This window comes from Triturus cristatus, chromosome 3_2 (assembly GCF_964204655.1).
Source record: "Triturus cristatus chromosome 3_2, aTriCri1.1, whole genome shotgun sequence".
Lineage (NCBI taxonomy): Eukaryota > Metazoa > Chordata > Amphibia > Caudata > Salamandridae > Triturus > Triturus cristatus.
The window spans coordinates 1,030,368,249-1,030,388,000 of record NC_140584.1 but is presented as its reverse complement, the minus strand read 5'-3'; the positions used below and the strand labels follow the sequence as shown (position 1 = coordinate 1,030,388,000).

The 19,752-nt window shown below is 41.3% G+C and overlaps 1 protein-coding gene across 1 annotated transcript in view; it reads left to right on the top strand.

Annotated features, from left to right (window-relative positions):
- Window positions 1-2,950: 2,950 nt before the first annotated feature.
- The window catches only part of MLXIPL (MLX interacting protein like), a 735,879-nt gene continuing 719,077 nt past the window's right edge, over window positions 2,951-19,752 (top strand). The window contains exon 1 of the mRNA XM_085649671.1: window positions 2,951-3,232. Coding sequence (XP_085505797.1) covers window positions 3,009-3,232 — 224 coding nt within the window. The 5' untranslated portion in view covers window positions 2,951-3,008. The remainder of the gene's footprint in view (window positions 3,233-19,752) is intronic.

Genomic DNA, 19,752 nt, shown 5'->3' with positions numbered 1-19,752 from the left:
GGAATTTTGCATGATTTATGTTGCTTTTGTAATGGTTTACATTCCTGGTAGGACTAAATGGTGAGTATCATTGCTTTAAACGTTGCTATAAGCTAGGAAAATACTAATATATAAAGGGATTAGTGTGGGTTTAAACATTAGAATCTTCATTTCCGTATATTAATATTGCCTTATAGCCCGCCGTAGCGGGCTATACCGGCTGTTAAAGGCCCGCTGCAGCGTTAAAGGCCCGAGCCGAAGGCGAGGGACTTTAACAAAGAAGAGGGACTTTAAAAGCCAGTATAGCCCCGCTACGAAGGGCTATAAGGCTATTAGAACATTCTGCCACTAGAGGGCAGAATGTTCTAACAAAACGAAGCCTTCAGGGAGCGCGAGGGGATTCAAATCCCCTCCGGCTCCCTGAAGTCTTTGTTCACAGCCAGAGCTGTGAACAAAGACACATTGGAATGTTGGCGCTCCGGGCTTATACCAGCCATTATAAGCCCGGAGCACTCCATTGTTTTCAATGGAGCTGCCAACATTCCAATGTTCTAATTACTCTTTATGTTTGTTTTGCTTAAGTTGGCATTCGGGCCTACTAGGCCGCAGTATCCAAAATGGAGTTCGGAAGTGGCCACCGTCGTGTGAGCGCGATGTTTACTGCGCAGACTCGGATGGCTCTGAAGATCTCCAGGCGTCCTCTGACCGGGTCACAGTGTTCCTTGTCAAGGATAGGAACGTGGAGGGCTGCCAAAACTCAACTAGTGTGACTGACAGAGAATACAAAGGACACCTGTCCCTAGAAGTTTGCATACTGATACTTCAGACCCTTTCGCATGAGAACTGTCTAAACCATGGAATGACATCTTCGGTCGCGTGAGAAACAAAGAACTCTGTGAATAAAGCTCTACATTGCAAATTGTGATGACTTAGCCAATCAGAGACATTCCCAATGTAGCAGATGTAGCATGTTACCCAAATTTTATTATAAAAGGGGAGTTAGTAGAGGGGTGTAGGTTGTTGCGTTCCAGGAGTGTGATCCGAATCCCCGTTAACCGATTTGCTTGCACGAGTACCGGGTCCCCGGAGATCTATGAGACTGTGCTGTGCCAAGCGAAATAACTTTTCTCCGGACCGATTGGGGTTGTAGCCTGCATTCGATTGGAGGGTTACATCGGAAGGGATTTGATTTATGCAGGACTGATAGGTTGAGGGAGAATGGTCGTCAAAATCAGAGATTAGGTAAATATAATTGTCATACTGGTTATACCAATGTTATTAATATTCTGATTGGTTATAATGCTGATTATGTCAATGAGGGTGAATTTAATTAGATAAACTAAACATTTATTAACAGAGAATGAGTTTGTAATTCTTTAAGGGTATTGATTAAAAATTTTGAGACTTTAAATGTGTTTTACCTGGTTCTAAATCACCATCAACCAGTCCAACTAATTGGTCCAACGACCAAGTGGTGGAGTGCCTTGATGTTTAAAGTTAGGATTCTATGAGTGTAGATGTATAATATGTAAATACTGTAAATATTTATTTCTATAGGTAATAAGGTACCCCCCACATGTCCAGCGCTTCTCTTCCTCCTGTGTGCAGATTCGAGTGAGACGTATGAGTATTGGTGTTATGGGCCCCACCAATGAATGTATGCGTGAATTAATTAGTATGATGACGGGTCTGTGACGCAGGGAGGATATGTAAATTTGCCCTTTTCCGCTGGAGCAGGACAATACATGTTTTTGTTTGATTGACAATACATGTTTTTGTTTGATTAATTTGCTGTTTTATAAGTCTCATATTTAGTGTGCTTCATGAACTATATAAAAAGTACTCCTGTAATCATCTCATAAGCCCGCCTCCTGCACGCAGCCATGTCCCTCCCGCTCTCCCAATCCTTGCCATAAAGTTTTGGAGGGGAGCCCTGATCTCAAAACATTTTGCTTAGGGGGGCTCAGTGCAAAAAAGTTTGAAAACCTCTGCCGTATAGGGACTAAACCGCGCCCGGCCCTAGGTGTTGGAGGGGATTTTAGGATAAGTTTGCGCGCTGACATCTCTTTTAGGTCACAATGTTGGCTGTTGCAAACGAATGCAACACTCGTGAGGTAAGCTTGAATTGGTACATTCAAGATTAAAAACAGTGTCTACAAGAGAGCCTCATTCCAACTGCCACTCTCAACCGTCCCCATCACAAACTCTCGGTACCAAAGTTCTAGTCAGAACAAATCAAGAAGAAAGGTGAAGAGGGCAGGTGGCAAGGAAAAGGAAAGATAATAATGCAATATTACAATATTGGCAAATGTAGAAATGCCCTCAGTTTATAAAGAGGGGTAGTGTTTGCTCGACAGGGACACGCACCCTCACTCGTCACTGTGGTATTCTGGGATTTGGAGGGCACGACATCGTATTCCAAAAAGTCTGACTCAGTCTTCATTCCCTTCGAGGTCGGTAACGTGAGTACCATTAAACTGGTCAACAGTACAGCCTTAACTAAACACGGAAAGGCGCGATGAAGCGCCACATTAAAACATATTCGTTTACCCGGGCTCCTTTAGGTCTCTTACAAAGTTCGAATATCACTTTTCAGAGTGTTGACAACTACAGGTGGTACTTGGACCGCATTTGATAGGTCTGTCTGCACATGACTGGCATTATTATTGGTCCCTGCAGTTTTTGTGCACACATGTGGAGCCGGTCTTAATTGGTTAGAGCATCGTCTGAAGGTGAATAAGGTGACGATTGGATTGTGTAGGTCTATTTATAGCGTTCTCGATAAGGTTGCTTCTGATAAAAGAGCAACTGCAGGTAAATCTAATTCTTGATTTGTCAATTTATCATAAAGCACAGGTGGAACACTAGGCGATTGGACGTTCAAGTGCATGCCGCACACGGAAGGAAGTCTGTGATTGGCCAATTCATCACAAGTAGTTCTGCCTACTATTGACTGTCCCACCTCCGGCTGCCCGCTCCGCCTCTGACCCAGAGCCCCGCCCCGCAGTCCCCCAGGCTTCCCTGTCCCCATGGCTGTCTATCGGTCGTTGCCGCCGGGCATGGCTCAAGTTTTGGACTCGGACACGGACTCAGAATCGGAAGGGCCGCAGCAGGTCATTCACAGCGGACACTTCATGGTGTCTTCTCCTCATGGGGGCGGTCGCGAGCCAGAGGGGCGCAGGGAGGGGGCGGCGGAGGACATCATAGACCCCACTGTGACCCGATTGCTGGAGTGCATGAGCCTGGCATACAGGTGAGGAGCTTTCTTCATAAACTAGACATTGCCTGGTGGTGGAAACCAACAATGCTACCGGGGTGCAAGATAATAATACAAGGGAGTTCTAAGAGATAGGTGCTTGTCAGACTATGCTTTACTGTCAAGTGATTTCTGAAGTGCACGCATTGAGTCCCAGAGGTGGGCAAGTAATAAAAAACGCCGAGCAAGGGATCTGGAGCGGCCCCAAGAAACAGAACAGCAAAGCCGAGCTATTGAAAGACATGTCATATATATCACGCAACAGGTGGCATGTAAAACATAAGCTATTTTCAGTTTCAGAGAAGGGCAATTTGTTGCGATTTGTGTTTCAGTTTGATACAATACTTTATTTATTCAAGATAATAATTGCGAATATAAATATAGAACTATTAAAAAAGTTTCCCCCTTGAAGTTGCTTTGAGTGTAGTGTGAGAGAACATTTTTTTGGGTGTGTATTTTATAAATCGTCAATGTTATATAGAGCAACACCATACCAGGTATAGATCAATATTTATGTATGATGCACACGGTGGACTGAATCTCTTCTGGTAGCTCTTGGATCTTGCAGTTGAGAAACATAAGGCACAACTAGGGTAAGTGTTTTTTCACAGGATCAAACAAAGTGGCCTAGCAGGGAAGCAGGGATTTGAGTCGCAAGTCTGCATACAAATCTGAAGTGGTTATTTCATCCTGTGTCTAGGTTCACACGATAATAGTTTGTTCGTGGGAGTCTCTTTACAGCGAAAATGGTGTAGCTTCAATAAATCTGATGTGGAAGATATACGAATCACATGATAAATCTACCTGACTCTATCCCAGCACAGAATCCTTACACTTTTACTCACCTGTATTCAGATGATAGGAACTCGTTGGCTCCCCTTGTCGTTCGGTCTTGTTTTAGATTTATGTGGGCATCATCCCAGGTTTCACTGGCTCATATGGCCTAAAGATTGTGTTGTGAAATCTGTCTGTCTGCTTTTGTCAATCAGTACAGGGATCAGAGCTTCTTTTCTTCAAAGTCATTCTAAATCTCATAGTCATCTGTCACTTCAGTCTGCTTTAATAGCACTACTTACTCTTCCTAAGATTCGCTGAGCTTGGCGTTAGCCTTTCGCTCCAAAATTTAGAGCACCATCAATCAGGTTGACCAGATGACTCCTTGTCACCAGTATACAACTTTCTAGTTCTGTGTTTTGATTCAATATATAAGTTCGAATTATGCTAAAGCAACTTGTCTTCATTTAGCATGGAGCTTTTAAAAAAAAAAAATCTGTGCAAAACTGCGTTAGAGAGTGGCTTGGGTGTGGCCATCATTGAAACTGGACACAGTGCCAAGCCAGACACCTGGACTGCATCAGACTTGAGCTTACCTTGATTGCCCACCTCTGCATACCTCTGGCATGTTGATGAATACCTGGAGAAGGCAGGCCAGCAAATAGTATGGCAAATTTGAGAAAAACGTATATATTAGTTTGCGTAATGGAATACAATTGCTTATCTTAAAGATCACCTGGCTGCATGTATGAATTCCATCCTTCTACCTCCCAATTGTGTGGATACCAGCAGGTCTTAGTTTCTTTAAAACGTAAAACTTGTTGATATATGACTTTTATATACTTCTTCCCAAATGTTCTGAGTATGAGCATACCAATCATGTATTTAGGACTGTATACTGTGGAGAGGTGTGGCTCACTGGTTAGAGGCGGCAGATCCGTAAGCAGAGAATCGGCCAGGGACCAGGGTTCAATTCCCGACGCGGCAGGGTCGTGGACCAGTGTCAAAAACGGACTCCATAATTCTCACCTCGGTACCTACTCTAACCAGGAACACACTCGGCAACTCTGGGCATTAGCTTGCCTCATCTCCACAACGGCCACCCACATTTGCCGGGGATGCCTGGTTTCACCTTGGAGATACCCTGGAAGGACCATCTCACAGGGATAGCCAGGACGGGTTCCCCAGCGGTCTACAGCGCCAGGACGCCTCAGGGCAGCAGTGTGCTTTACAAGACACATACATTCAAGACACATACATTATACTACCTGATTTTTGGAAAGTAAAGAATACATATGTATGTAGTTGGGCTTTCTATTGTGTGAACCTAGTTAAAAGGTGGCAAAGTGCTTTGCAGGGACAAAAAATGAAGATATGTTTGAAGGCAGAATGAGGCTGGCTCCTAAACAGCTACGTTTGTGTTGGGTTACCCGTTGCATTTCACTCAGTCGTGCTGAGACTCTGGAATGGGGCTTATGTCGTCTCGGATGGAACAGTAATGGGGGAAGGTTGGATCTCAGTATACCTGGGGACAAACAAGGATAAAAGGAAGAAGCTATTTCTTGTGTGACAGTACCTCACATTTGCTGTCCTTCCACCCTCTGGCAAGTGCAATAAAAGATTGTGAATGAGGAAGTCTAGTATACTCTTAGAAATGCAGGACAGAAGCAGTCATTGTTTCTCAGAAAGGAACATTTTCCTGATGGACCAGGGAAAGACCCTCTGAGAAGTCCTTGGTTGGAATGTGCCCTCATGTCGATAGTGTGGCCTAAGAGGAACTACTTCCAGAGAAAATGGAAATGGTGGCTGTTCCATTGGAATCTATCCGAAAGTCAGGGAAGCACTGCAGAATGGAAAATCTCCCCCACTAATGTGACAAGACATTTAGAGTCTATTAAAGGCACAGAGCCTAAGAGTATGACTTAATTTCTTTACTGTTAAATTCTAGCATAAAAGAAAGTAAGGAATGCACAGACCATGGATGTAAAAACACTATAACATGCAATCTGAGGTTAGCGCTCTAGTAAGCCAACTGCCTCATTTTAGGGCCATCAATCAGCAGCCAATCTGCTGTATAACTATCTTTTAAGAGCAGCAATCGTCCTCTTCTTTGGAATCTCAAAATATCAGTTTTTGTGAAATTGTTCAAAAAGTAAACTTAGATAGAGTGACTCTTGTTTAAATGGAGAAAAAATGAGATTGAAGGTCAGACTTGGCCGTTAGTCAGCCACAGAATGCCGGTGTGCAAGTAATCTCAGGATGGGAAATACAGTCGACTTAAACTGGAAGAAAAAGGTAAATTGTAACACATAGGAGTGGCAGGAGAGAAACCTTCGTTTTAGTGTCTTTATTAGATTCCAAACCTCCTATCACTTTAGTGGGAGAGATTTTCCATAAAATTTCGAAACGGTAGACTCGGTTTTGACAAGTTCAAAGCTGTGCAATAACATTGCTAGACGCATGAATGATTGTTTGTGATAAAACGTTCTAAAGGAAGACACACTTGACCAATCTGCTGCTTTAAGAATGTTTTCCAGGGAAAACCTGATAGATATTCTTTGGATGCCAAAACATGTCTGAGTGGGTACCAAACAGGAAAATTGTCAGTCCCAGCTTAAGCCATAATCTATCTGACCAAATTAGAAATAGATGTATATATAGACTTGAATGGTTTCTTGTAAGAAATCAGTAATTCAGCAGTGAGAGGAGGATGAAAATCAGAAGTTTGGGTGTTGTAACAACGCAGACAGGAAACAAGCAATAACCTTCTAGAGTCATGAAAAAATAGATAAAATAGTAATCATGACGTTGTTTTGGTATGTCTAGTCACATAGGATGCGACTCCTTGTGGAGAGAAAGACCTGTCATCCACATCCAAGGCTCCTATGTCAGATACTCTTCTAAATGAAATCAAACTCAATAGCATGGTTAGCTTAGTTGACAGTTGCTTCAGCAAGAGCAATACATTTTTGGCTGAGACACAATTAAATCTGACACGTCCTTCATGTCTCATAGAGCTAAGTCTTTCTGCCTTGCTAGAATTGTAAGATGTATTGATCTCAAAGCTCTGCAGACTGAGACATGTTTCCGTACTGGTTCTCCTATAACCAGCGTTTGACCTGCAGAAATAGCTGATTTGTAGGAATTAACTGTTATGTAGGCCTGAAGCAAAAAAGGTTGTTTAAAATTAACCACTTCAAGTAGGCATCAATATTCTGTTCTACACAACAGGTAGCCTAAGTTGCACAGGCCTATTCATAAATGAACAAGACAAAATAGTCAATGGGTTTTAAACCTTGTTTGGTATCTTGAACATACAATTATTAGGAAAGCTTTTGAAGTATCACTAGGCCAACACATGTTTCATGGCTATCGTCACTTAATCAGGACTAAATTAAAATGAATCAGTTCAATCACTTTAATTAGGTAGCATACTATTTTCCTTCATTTAATGAATCTCCCAAGGTTCGATTTCTCTAATCCATGATAGTTTTCTACAAAATACATATAAATATAACAATTTCCAGGCAAGTAAAAGTTTCGAAAGTAAGTATCCTGTCCTATTTATAACCAGATTGAGTAGAAAGACCCCAGGATTCATCGATAACTGACAACCCTTTAAGGAAAAGTAGCAGAACATGCCAAGCTGACCCTTAATCTTCCACACTATAGGATGAAGATGGCCCTGGAGAACGAAGTTGTGGGGTGACCTTAAGGATCTGTGAGCAAGAGGGGGAAGAAAGGGAGGATTCTTGGAAAGTCTACAGAGAGCTCCAGAATGTAGGGAACCACACTTTATACGTCCAAAAGAGTGTGAGTAAGGCTAATGAGGCTAGGTCCTTCCTGACATGTTCAAAGTCCTGAGAATCGTGGCGAAAGTGGGAAAGGAATAAGCCAGAATTGAGTCCCACCTTTATAGAAATGCATTTACTGCTTTTACCTGTGGATCTGGTCTCCAGCTGAAGAAGTGCGGGACTTTGCAATTCAGCTGAGAAGCAAATAGATCTACTTAAATTGGGCCCCAAAGTTGGAGAATATTCTTGAAAACAATGGGATGAAGTGACCAATTTCTTTTGTCCTGAAGAAACCTGGAACCCCAATTCCACTACTGAGTTGGGGAGGCCCAAGAGATGCTCAGCTTGAAGCAGGATCCCTCTGTCTAGACTGTAATGCCAGAACTCATTTGTAAGGTCCGCTAGGCTCTCTGATTTGACTCCTTTAAAAAAAAAAATGTAAAACATATCTGAGATATTGCCCTCTTGGAGGGGAATACAGTAATTTACCTGGGATGAAGGCAAACATTTTATGGTGAAGAAGTTTCCAACCAATTTATATGATATTGAGTTTCATCTAGAGACCATTTTCCCCATGTTGCCACCTTTCTACACCTTGCCTCTGGGGAAAGAGAAACTGATGCCGATTTTGGGAGTCCTCTGCATGTTATTTGTGTTGTTTACTTTCATTGCTGCTAGAGTTTAACAGTAAGGAAATTAAGTTATCCAGCCGCTAGTCTTCCCATTCGATACCATCTTAAATTGCTTCTGGCTACCATTGTGCTTCACTCTGTAAGACTGAGCACCAAACAGATGGGGTAAGAGCACCAGGTACTCTGTGCGGTCTCTTGAAGGGGCCCAGTGCTTGCAATGAAAATACAGTTGGGCAAGTTCTCATGCATATGTTCTGACACTCTCTGATTGAAAATATTGCATCCCTATGGAGAAGTGCTGCTACTCTACATTTCATTTAAACAAGTGCCGGTACTGGTACCTCAGAGTACCTGCCCATTGTAAGCACCAAAGGTTCCAAAACAAACCTCTGCTTGTAGCAGTGCTTAATTTGAGCCGGTGGTCACCGGTGCTATAGTTTCATGAGCACCAGTTAAGAAGACACTTATTTTCGGTAGGCACAGGAGATTAAGTGATTGGAGATGTTGATCCAATGCTGAGATTCAAACCTGGATCCTTAGCTCCAAAGTCGGTTACTCTGGCCATTACGCCACATCCTCTCCCCACTTCATGGTTAGTTGTTGGTTCTGTTTTAGGCAGTGCTTGCAGGAGAAATGGGCTGATGCAAGCTGTCTCCTGACGAGAGCCCCAGCACTTATTTGTTTTACAAATGAACCACCGCTGTGGCGGTGATGCAGAGTTTCTTACTGGCAGCTGTACACCAGAGGGAGAAGTTCTTTGTGGCTTTTTAGTTGGTGTGTTGTTTCAGAGCAAGGAGTGAGCAGGTAGAGTTGAATTTCTAGTCCTTTCTTTTTGAACTTTCCTATACCCATGCTTCTGACTTTTAGAAGTTTTCCCTAATTATTTCCTCAACGATAGTTGACTCGACGAGCAGATGGCTACTTTTTATGAGATTAAAAACTAAAATACACTATGAAGAGGTTAATAATTTATGAAATGTATATTCGGGCCAATAGATTACTAGTGTATTGTGAACATGAATAATATGCATTGTATCACCTTGTGCCAAAGAACAGGATGCTTAATAAAAGTTAACTAATTTCAGAAAGTGTAAGTATTTTTAAAGTACTATTTTCAGAAAAAAGCTAGGCCTTCCCAAACCTTCATTGCACAGTTTTTAAATAATTCAGTTTTAAAATTGTGGGTAGTTTTGGAAGCAGATCACCAGAAAACAGCCTTGGTAAATTTAGCATATGCTGCAATATTTCCCCACAGTTCTACTGCTACAGACAAATCTCTCATCATTTATATTTGAACCAATGAGCTTTACAATAGGTAGCTATTATATCTGATTTTGACACAACAAAAAACGGCAGTATTATCTAGGTGCTCGTTCATGCAGTGCCAGCTGCTAAATGTTTACTTTCTGCTGACAGTAGCCGTTATTTGAAAGAGCCATTTCCACTTAAGTGCCTTTAGTTTTTGATACAGAATGTTGCAGTGGTCCTAAAGGGATGCCGCAAGGGTACGGCCCCAGGACCAGATGGCGTTCCACTGGACTTGTTTATAGAGTGCAATGAACTGTGGGCCGCACTTCTTACTAATGTCCTGAATGCCACTGTTAAGGTTGGCCCTCCTTCTTTCTGGAGAACATCTGTTATAGTAACAATTTTTAAGATGGAAGATAAAGCCTACGGAGCCTATTACAGACCCATCTCGCTCCTGGATTCCTCTATGAAAGTGAAAGGAAGGATCATTTTGGACAAACTTGAAGGGGGGCTCAGGAGCACAAAATTATCTCGACAAGCCAATATGGTTTCAGAAAGGGTAGTGGTACTATTGAAGAATGTTTCGATCTAGCGCTCATCATTGGTAAATATACTGTGGCTAAACAAGAGACTCTATCTTTTATGTACCTCACGTCAGCCTTTGTTCTAGTTGATCGCTCTTTGCTTTGGGATCTTGTGTCTGATCTGGGGGTTGATGTATGTATTATTCATTTTGCATGTCAGTTTTAAACAGATACTACAGCAGCAGTACGTTATGGCAACTCTGGGGAAACTACCATTTTTTTCAAAGGGTAGGGGAGTGGGACATGGCTGCATACTAGCTCTCTTCCATTTTACCCTATATATCAATAAGATCAATAAGTTCTTGTGTGACAAAATGACAGATGTCCCATATATTGGAACTCGTCCAAACCTTGTTTTATTATATGCAGGTGACGCAGTACTGATGGCCCGCACTGGTAATGCATTACAGAGTCTTTAGGACAGCTTTATGTCTTTTATAGAATGCCTAGGTCAAGTTAAGTCGTTTGTTATGACAACAGGGCCAGGAAAAATAAAGGCAAGGTCATTTTTTATACATGCAGAAAAAATTATGTCGACTAAAGATTTTCCGTATTTGGGGATTACTTTTAGTTCCCCTTATTTCTGGTCTCGCCATTTGTATAATAGGAAATTGTATTTTGAGAGAATGTAAAATACGGTCTATAGGCTTGCTGTAAGATTCAAAAGCAAGCCAATTAAGGACATTTTAACTCTTTACAAAGGCAAAGCAGTCGCAGGTGTTTGTTACGGGGCAGAGTTTGGGGACATACTGGTGTAGTCGTGCTTCAAGTTGTAGAGTACAAATATTGTAAGTAGCTTTTAGCAGTTGCATCTAGATGTGCAAACTATATCTGTCATAATGAGTTAGGCATCCCAGATAGTGAGGATCTAATCTCAATTGCCTCTTTCTAGGTTAAGCCTGGGCAGTGCATGTGCTGCTTTGCGAGCCTTGCTGTTTTGGAGTATGGAATAGAAGCCCCGACCACTCTCCTCCTATATTTGTTATTGGCTTGTGTCGTTGTCCTTCGTAAATGCTGGATTCTCATTCTTAAATAGGCTTGTTAGTCCCTCCTTAGTACCACCTTGTCTTCATTCGTAACCTCCCATGAGGACTGGCCTTTTTACTTTGGTTGTTACACTGTGAGTCATTTTTAGTCTGTAAGCACTATTGTCTTTAATGAGTTTCTCCTACTGCAGGCACAACATGGTTTCCTGCAACATTCAAAGCGCCATGCGCACTTGCACTTTCGGAGCAGCCCGGGACAATGGCGGCCGCTTCTTTGAATATGTCTCGCATTTACAAGAGTTTAAGCTATTGGCATTGTAAATGACAATGCCTTTTATTTATTTGTTTATTAGTAAAACAGATAAATAAAAGGCATTGTAATTTACAATGCCAATAGCTAAAACGTTCGCAAATGCGAGACCTATTGCATTGCAAATGCTTGTTTATTATAGTATGCAGTGTTGACTGAGCCTGAAGCGGAACTAACTTAGGATCTGATTAGGGATTGCCTATCGTTGGCTGGCTGCATAAGATTCCCATGGCTTGAACATGTTTGTTTGCTTTGAGTGCAGCTGGGCAAAAGTCTTTTTTACAGACCCAAAGGAAGTAGGGTCAGTAGAAAGAACTTGAGGTCTCCCTTGCTGGAACTGAGAGAAGACGAGCATATTAGTGCTGAGACCAAATTTCTGTCCGTGCATATGTCACTTTATCGTCTCGAACTGGTATTCAACCATATTTGTTTTGGGTGAACAGTTTCAACGTTTTTTGTTAACCAGTTTCCGATTTAAATATAATACAAATGCATATTGCCTTTCCAGAAGAGATGAGGGAGCCATTTGACCTCCAAACGTGTATCTGTGATTACTTTTCAGAGCAATCTGTTTTAAATCATCTTTTTCTGCGACTTTTATCAGAAACCAAGAATAAATATATCTTACCACTGTTGAGGGCTCTATGCTTTGTTCAATGCAGACCAGCCTTTCTATATTTACAGCAATTACAAACGCACTAAATATGTTTATCTGTGGCAAAGTTTTAGTCGTGGTGGCGAGGCCAAGGAAGTTATTTAAGCTATTACTGTTTTGCATTTATTCCTTATGTGATGATACTAAATGCACCATGCTTTCTATCTGTTTTTAAAATGATACATTGGGGAATCTGTGATGATATTTAATTGTATTACATATTTTATTGTGTATCTGTTTTTATTTATATGTCTTTTATGGAACTATTCAGGCTTCGAATAAAGAATAATTGAACTGATAGAGGATATTGTGCTTCGTTGACAATACAACCTATAAACTTTGGGATATTCTACCCACAACTCCCCTTTGAATGAAGATTAAAGGCTACCTAAATTGTCAGATGAAGTGCGATTAGCGCAATGCAATTTTCACACGGATTTCAGCATTGGTGACTTGCCTAGTTGGCTACAGCAACCTTGGCTTGCAGGCCGTGGCTCCAGGCCCAGGGAACTTTGTCACTTCTGGAAGGGGGCCTGACTGACTTACTGGTTAGATTCGGTCTGTCGCTGTGTTGTGAGAGTCTATCTCCACTTGTATTACTTAGGATGTGTTGTGTCCTCAGCGGCACAGGCTTGCCACATCACATTTGGTTTTAGTCACAATATATGGGATAAAGTGCCCCCACACTACATCATGAGATGATGCAAGTCACAGAGGAGCTCCAGCACCATAAAGAGGAACGAGGCCAAAATCAGATTTAAACAAGCATTGGCATAGCCAATAGGTCTCGCCTTTGGGACCTTATAAGTATTTACTTATGCAGCACAATATCCTTGGTGCAACAACACCAACTGTTGCATGGCTAAACACTTATAAGGTCCCAAAAGCGAGAGCTATTGGCTATGCCAATACTTGTTTCTGGTGTTTTTCTGTCAAACTTTCCCAGACTTTTCAAATACGTTTTTTCATTTTGGAAACTCACCAAAATTGAGTTTCACCAGCCTGGAGTTTGCATTGAAATGAGGCAATGGCTATTTTGGTAATGTAGGGTACAGCCTGCTCCTATCTATGGACTTTTCATAATTTCACTTTTGAATATTTGAAAGAAATACAGTGTGCAACCACGTTTGAGTTAGCTTACTCCAAGGAAACAGATTATTTCAAGCAATTTGTCCATTACTCTTTGGTCTTCTGAATTAGACATGACATTGGTGTGACCCATGGGAGCACACAGAGTCAGAGGTCCCACACAATCTAATACCTCCCCATGGGAAGCAAGTGGTGCAGTCGTCTGCATTTGATGAACTGTGGTAATATGGGTCACATTCAGTGATGTGCGAAGTCGCACAGTTTTATTTACTGAGAGTACACATAGTTCATGTGAGAACTACAAATATTATGTGCATTTGACATAAATATTGTACTCATTCAAAAATCTGTAGTTCACTGCGTTTTTGGTCACAAAGATGGCTTTATGACCATCTGTTTACGACAAAAAAGGACACAATTGATCATCAAAATGCAGTACTTGGTGGAAAAAATGTGGGAGTGTGCAATGCATGTGTCACAACTCTACTCTGAGACAAATACATAGGCCAGAAACGTCCAACCAGCAGACAGACAAATAAATGATGCGACTATATAAACGCAGTTCATATAATAACTCCGTGAACTAGACATACCCTGCAAGGAGATCTGCACGAGATTACGCTCACGTAATACAAACTACACACAGCCCTAGCTCACATTTCCTACCAAAGTGAAGCTCGTTTGCTACAAGATGTACAATGCAGGGAAAGGGGGCAGGTTGTCGTATGGCACGAGGCGTCTTCTATAGCTCGTGGCCCAGACCGGCCGCTGTCACCAGAGATGCGCGAGGGGCCCTTCCCACACACTAGAGCCCTGTCATGATCACTAAACAGCAGAGAGCAGAGGGATATGGCATGGTGGCTGAGAGGTGACAGCTGCAATTTCACGCTGCTGCAATCTGTTTCCCATTTGTCAGGTCTAATTTAGCTCGTAAGTGGTAGCCCATTTAACCCCTTTCTCTATAGGAGGAAATGTGCGGTGCAGTTCGCTTATGTTCGGTTTACAATGATGGATCCAAATCATGCTCGTTATACGTAAGCAGCTACTCGCTTGATCTGAGGGCAGTAGCTTTTGTAGTTTTGGACTTTCTCCCATTTCGGATCAGTAGAAAAATATCTTTGAAGAAGGACCTTGGTTTTAACTGCTAAGCTCACAAAGAAGTAAACAAAATCAAAGGCTGGCAACAGACACCCATGCACTGCCTTTTCCTGTTTTTCTTTCTCCTCTTGTAAGACGCCCTCGACTGCGTCAGTGAAAATAAGCCACATTTTTCTCCAAAAGAGATTTGGCTAGATAATGTGAAAATGGTGCCACCATGCTTACAATTGAGGTAGCTTTTGGTCCTAAAGTGGATAACCAAAATACATAAAAATATGAAAAACAGTCCTTATACTTTCGAAACCGATTTCCCCTGGCCTATGAGATCCTGTGGGAGGGATAGCAATGCGGTAGAACTTTGTATTGAACAGCTTCTTTGAGAGGTATCTTGCACATCACCAGCCTCCCTCCACCTGCAGTGATAAGCATGGGCAAATGTGTGACGCATCGGACAGGCTAGCTCAAAACGTACATGATACATAGAATGAGTTTTTCATTGGGAGTGTGTCACAAGATAAAATACATACAAGGGGAAGCATTTTATTATTAAAAAAATAGATATTGCCTCTTGTTTTTACAGTGTGAAAGCTTTCTTTCTTGAATGTAATTAAACACAAGCATTGGCCGCGCGACAGTAAAAGTAACGCCGCACGGCCGTAAAAGTGAAAGTCATTGCGATTGCTCTGAAAGCGAAAGTGATCGCGATGACGCGCTAAAGCACAGTTTTCAAAGTGCTGCTGGCGGCTGGCTGCGCGCGTGCACGATCGCGTGAACGCAAGCGCTAGGCCAGCCAGCAGCACTTTGAAAATCCCACATACAAAATGTCTCTCCGAGCCAGCGCATGCGCTGGGCTCAGCGAGACCTAAAAAACAAAGCTGCTGCTTCCAAAGAATGGAGAGAGATTCAGTTTTTCATATAATTATCTAAAGCGTGCCATAAGTAAACATGTTGAAATGAATATCTCATTTCTGCTTATAATTTAATCGCAAAAAATAGAACAAAAGGAGGAAAAACTAGGCTCCATTTCCATTGTGTAATCTGCAGCCTTAATTAGTTACCTGCTTTTCACCTTGGCTGATGGCTCTGGCAGTAGGCATTGTAGCAGCAGATCTCAATGTGATAAGTTATTACAGGCGACAAGAGACGTCACAAGTCGCCTGTAATAAGGAAATAAAAAATGGGATTTTATGCAGGGAATGCAGGCTTCCTTCTATTATAAATGGATTGTAAAGTGTAGATTACATTGTAGACATTATCTAATTTAAAATAACCTAATTGGATCTAACAAACTTTCACATAAAATTCTCCATATTTTCCATTATTGGCTTTACACTTTATGTTACTATTCATTTGGGACAGGGGGTGCCAAGGCAAAAACAAGCAACTAGTTTTTATTAAGTGCTTCATACCGCACCTTTGCTGCTTGTAAGCACTTCACATAACAAGTGTTAATTATCTGGTTGAGTGGCATTTAATTTAGCGGCTTTGAAGGGTGGAAGTCTGTCGATTTTGCCATTAGTCGAACTTGTAACCAAAAGATCACTGCAGATGTCAGAAGTGAGCATTAATTTGAGGAGATATATTGCTGGTTTATTAGCATATAGCTGCTCCCCGCCTGTGTAGCACAGTCAAGCTAAACAACAGGATTGAACACTACCCAGGAAAGTTATCAGGGATTAAAACTGGTTCGCCGCCATTTCCCCCCATAACATTTTGGTCGTCTCGGAGAGTTTTCCTAATCTGGATGGAAATGCCAAGGAATAGTCCCAGAGGCCTTTCTGCCCGTGGTTTCGAGCTGCACCTCGCTGATTATTCCAAGATGTCGAAGATTATTTGTGTAAACATTCAGAAGTAACACTGGCTATTTTGTGATGGATTGATCCTTGGAACTACTGCCAAGGCTGATCTGCATGTGTTTCTTTGCTGCTGTACTGGCACAGACAAAATTAAGTCAGTGGAATGGAATGGTACCTAAAGGAATTTTCAGTGGTTAAGCAGTGTTAGAGAAAGCATTTCCATCCATAACTTTCATTTTCTTACACATTGGTATCAATTCCCGTTTCACACTGCTCTAGCTCACACGTAAATTTGCTAGAAACAAAATCTCACCTTCTACCACTCTCTTTTTCATTCCATTTTCTTCCCTTCCTCTCACCCTCTCTTTCTTGCACTCACTTTCTCTCATCCCTTTTCCTCTCCCTTCTCTGTCACCCCACAAGTGTTGTAAATGTGTCATGCTTAGAAATAGATCGGTACATTACAAGAAAGCTTACTCAGCATATTTTTGTTATTTTCTGAATTTGATTGGACCTGAGTATATGGCAAAGTGTGTTCCAGTTCTCAGGCCCTCGGCTTGTAGACGTCGTTTGCCTCTGTAGATTATGTTGTAATTGCCAGGGGGTTGACCTATGCCGAAGGGAGGAGGCTACTGAATCCGCCTCACAATTATGCACTGAAAATCCGCTTTAAAAAAATGTTTCAATGACCTGGTAGTTTTTCCTTGAAAACATTATATAACTGAAAAGGGCTAGCTGACAATAGTAAAACGTGGTGTATTCCATTACACTTGTATGGCACAGCTCTGCGTTTGTGTCTCACTCACAGGCATCACGTAGTCTCACTCAATCCTTTTCTCTCAACACCATGAATGTTTTAGTGATAACTTCCTTTATCCCTACAAAATTCTGCCCAGGAGCAGGTTATTGATAGTGCTCCAGCGGGAAAGGGCGAATTTACATACCCTCCCTATGTCACAGACTCGTCATCATATTTACTCATTCATACCTTCATTCATTGGTGCGGGCCCAAAACACGAACACTCGCACTTCTCACTCTAGTCTGCACACAGGAGGGAAAGAAGCGCTGGACATCTGGGGGTACCTTGTTACCTATCAGAAGTAATTCCTTTACAATATATACATTATATACATCTGTACCTATAGAATCCTAACTTTAACATCAAGGCACTCCACCACTTGGTAGATGGACCAATTAGTTGGACTGGTTGATGGTGATTTAGAACCAGCTAAAACACATTTAAAGCTTCGGAACCATTCGATTAACATTCAATACCTTATTAAAGAATCACAAACTCATTTCTTTGATCCAGCGCGAAACTGGGGGCGAAATTTCCAAATCCTCCCTGCGTCGCAGACCCGTCGTCACGCTAACTCATTCACACACACATTCATTGGTAGGGCCCATAACAACTCATACGTTCTCACACAAGTCTGCACACAGGAGGAATGATGTGCTGGACATGTGGGGGGTACCTTATAACCTATAGGGAAGGAAAAACTATATTACAGAATATACATATTTGCATCACCACCTATAGGATCCTAACCTTAACATCAAGGCACTCCACCACTTGGTCGACGGACCAATTAGTTGGACTGGTTGATTGTGATTTAGAACCAGCTAAAACACGTTTAATCTTCATAATCCTTTAATCTCCTATTGAAAAATCACAAACTCATAATATCTTGTTAATCAAATTATTTTATCTAAATCTTATTTGCAATTAGCATTTTAGTCAATCAAAGTTGAAATTTAGTCAAACAACACCAATCGCATGACATTTTATATTTACCTATTCTTGCTATTGGGTGGCTTTTCTAATTCAATTGGCTCTGCATAAACCAAATTTTTCTGCTCAATTGTCCCAAAAAGCAGGCCAAGACTCGAAGTGCAGAAAGTTCTTTGCTCAGCATGTCACAGTCCCAAAGATCTCCAAGGACCAGGAAGCATGCAAGCATCTAGCTCGTCTGTCATCGCCTGTGGGGTTGGTAAGGGTGTGCGGTAACTCCTCCCTATTCTACTACCCTTTTTATAATAAAATTCGGGATAACATGAAACATTCTTTAAACAATACTATAATCCGATTGGTCCATTTGAAGGAAATGTTAACATCATCCTACTTTCCCATACTTTTGGTTCCCAAAGAAGTGTTAAGTCACTTCCTCGGTCCAGGACATGTCCATGAAACATTGTAATTTCTCCTGGTTGTGGATATTCATTGTTCTTCTATTGGTTTTTACTAACTGAAGTTTGGCAGTCCTCCATGTTCCTATCCTTGACCAGGAACACTGTGCTCTGACTTGAGGTTGCCTGGATGTCTATGGAGCCATCCGAATCTGCGCAGTAGACAACGCGCTCACGAGACGGTGGCCACTTCTGAACTCCATTTTGGATGTCATGGTTTGGTAGGCCCAAATGCCAACTTAAGCAAAACAAACACAAAAGTGTAATTAATACACAGAAATGAAGATTCTAATGTTAACCCTCACTAATCCCTTTATGTATTAGCATTTTCCTAGCTTTTAGCGACATTTAAAGCAATAAAACTCACCATTCGGTCCAAACATGAACGCAAACGTCACAAAAGCAACATAAATCATGCAATATACTTTTACCACACGTACTACTAATAATAGGCGTACCACAGTTAGTTATTAGTGTTATTCTGCCATGCAAATAGCAATAAGTCCCGCGTGTAATTTGTGTTTACCAAAAATTGCAAAAGGTTGGTTAGTATAACACAGCAAACAGTTAATTCAAATTATAATATAAGTCGATTAAGTGATTGGTTCTTTCATGCAAAATAAAGGAGGTATACACCAATTTGCTTTACCTGCTCCATCAATCCCCCCTTTGGTGATTTTTAATATCACCACAAATTCCCTTAAATTTTGATAAAATTTGTAATAGAAATGGATTCAGTTCTCTTAAGTTTTGTTAGGTCACATAATTGTTTCCCTTGTCTCTTCCTCTCTTGTCTTTTTATACACATTCTCTTTCCATTCTTCTAATTCTATATCTTCCATTTCCCTTTCCTTTCTTTCTTTCTCTCTTTTCTTAGTAGCTTCTCTTTTTATATGTTTTCGTAATGTTCTCCTTTTACTACATAAGCACCCTAATCTCAGAATTAATACAAAAAATATCACACGTTACTGGAATTAAAATCTTACCAATAAATGTACTACCTAACTTTAGTAAAAAGTCCTTAATAATAGAAAACCCTTTTCCAATCTTTTCCCAAACACCTTCAACCTCCAGTGGAACAATCTCCTCGTGCAAATCAGTTATATTCTTTATGTATGTCTTCAAATCTTGACTTTCGTCAGGAATATAAGTACAACAATGTTGAACCTTCAGCATTCCACAGACTCCACCCTTTTGGCCAAAATAAAATCAAGGTCAAGTCGATTTTGCATCACCATGGCTCGCATGGCAACCATTTCTGTGTTTACCAATAAAAATCCTCCAGCAGTGCTTGTTGACAAGCGATCCACTACTGTGGATACATTTCTAATTTTGTGTGCATTCAGAGATATTCCAACGGCTG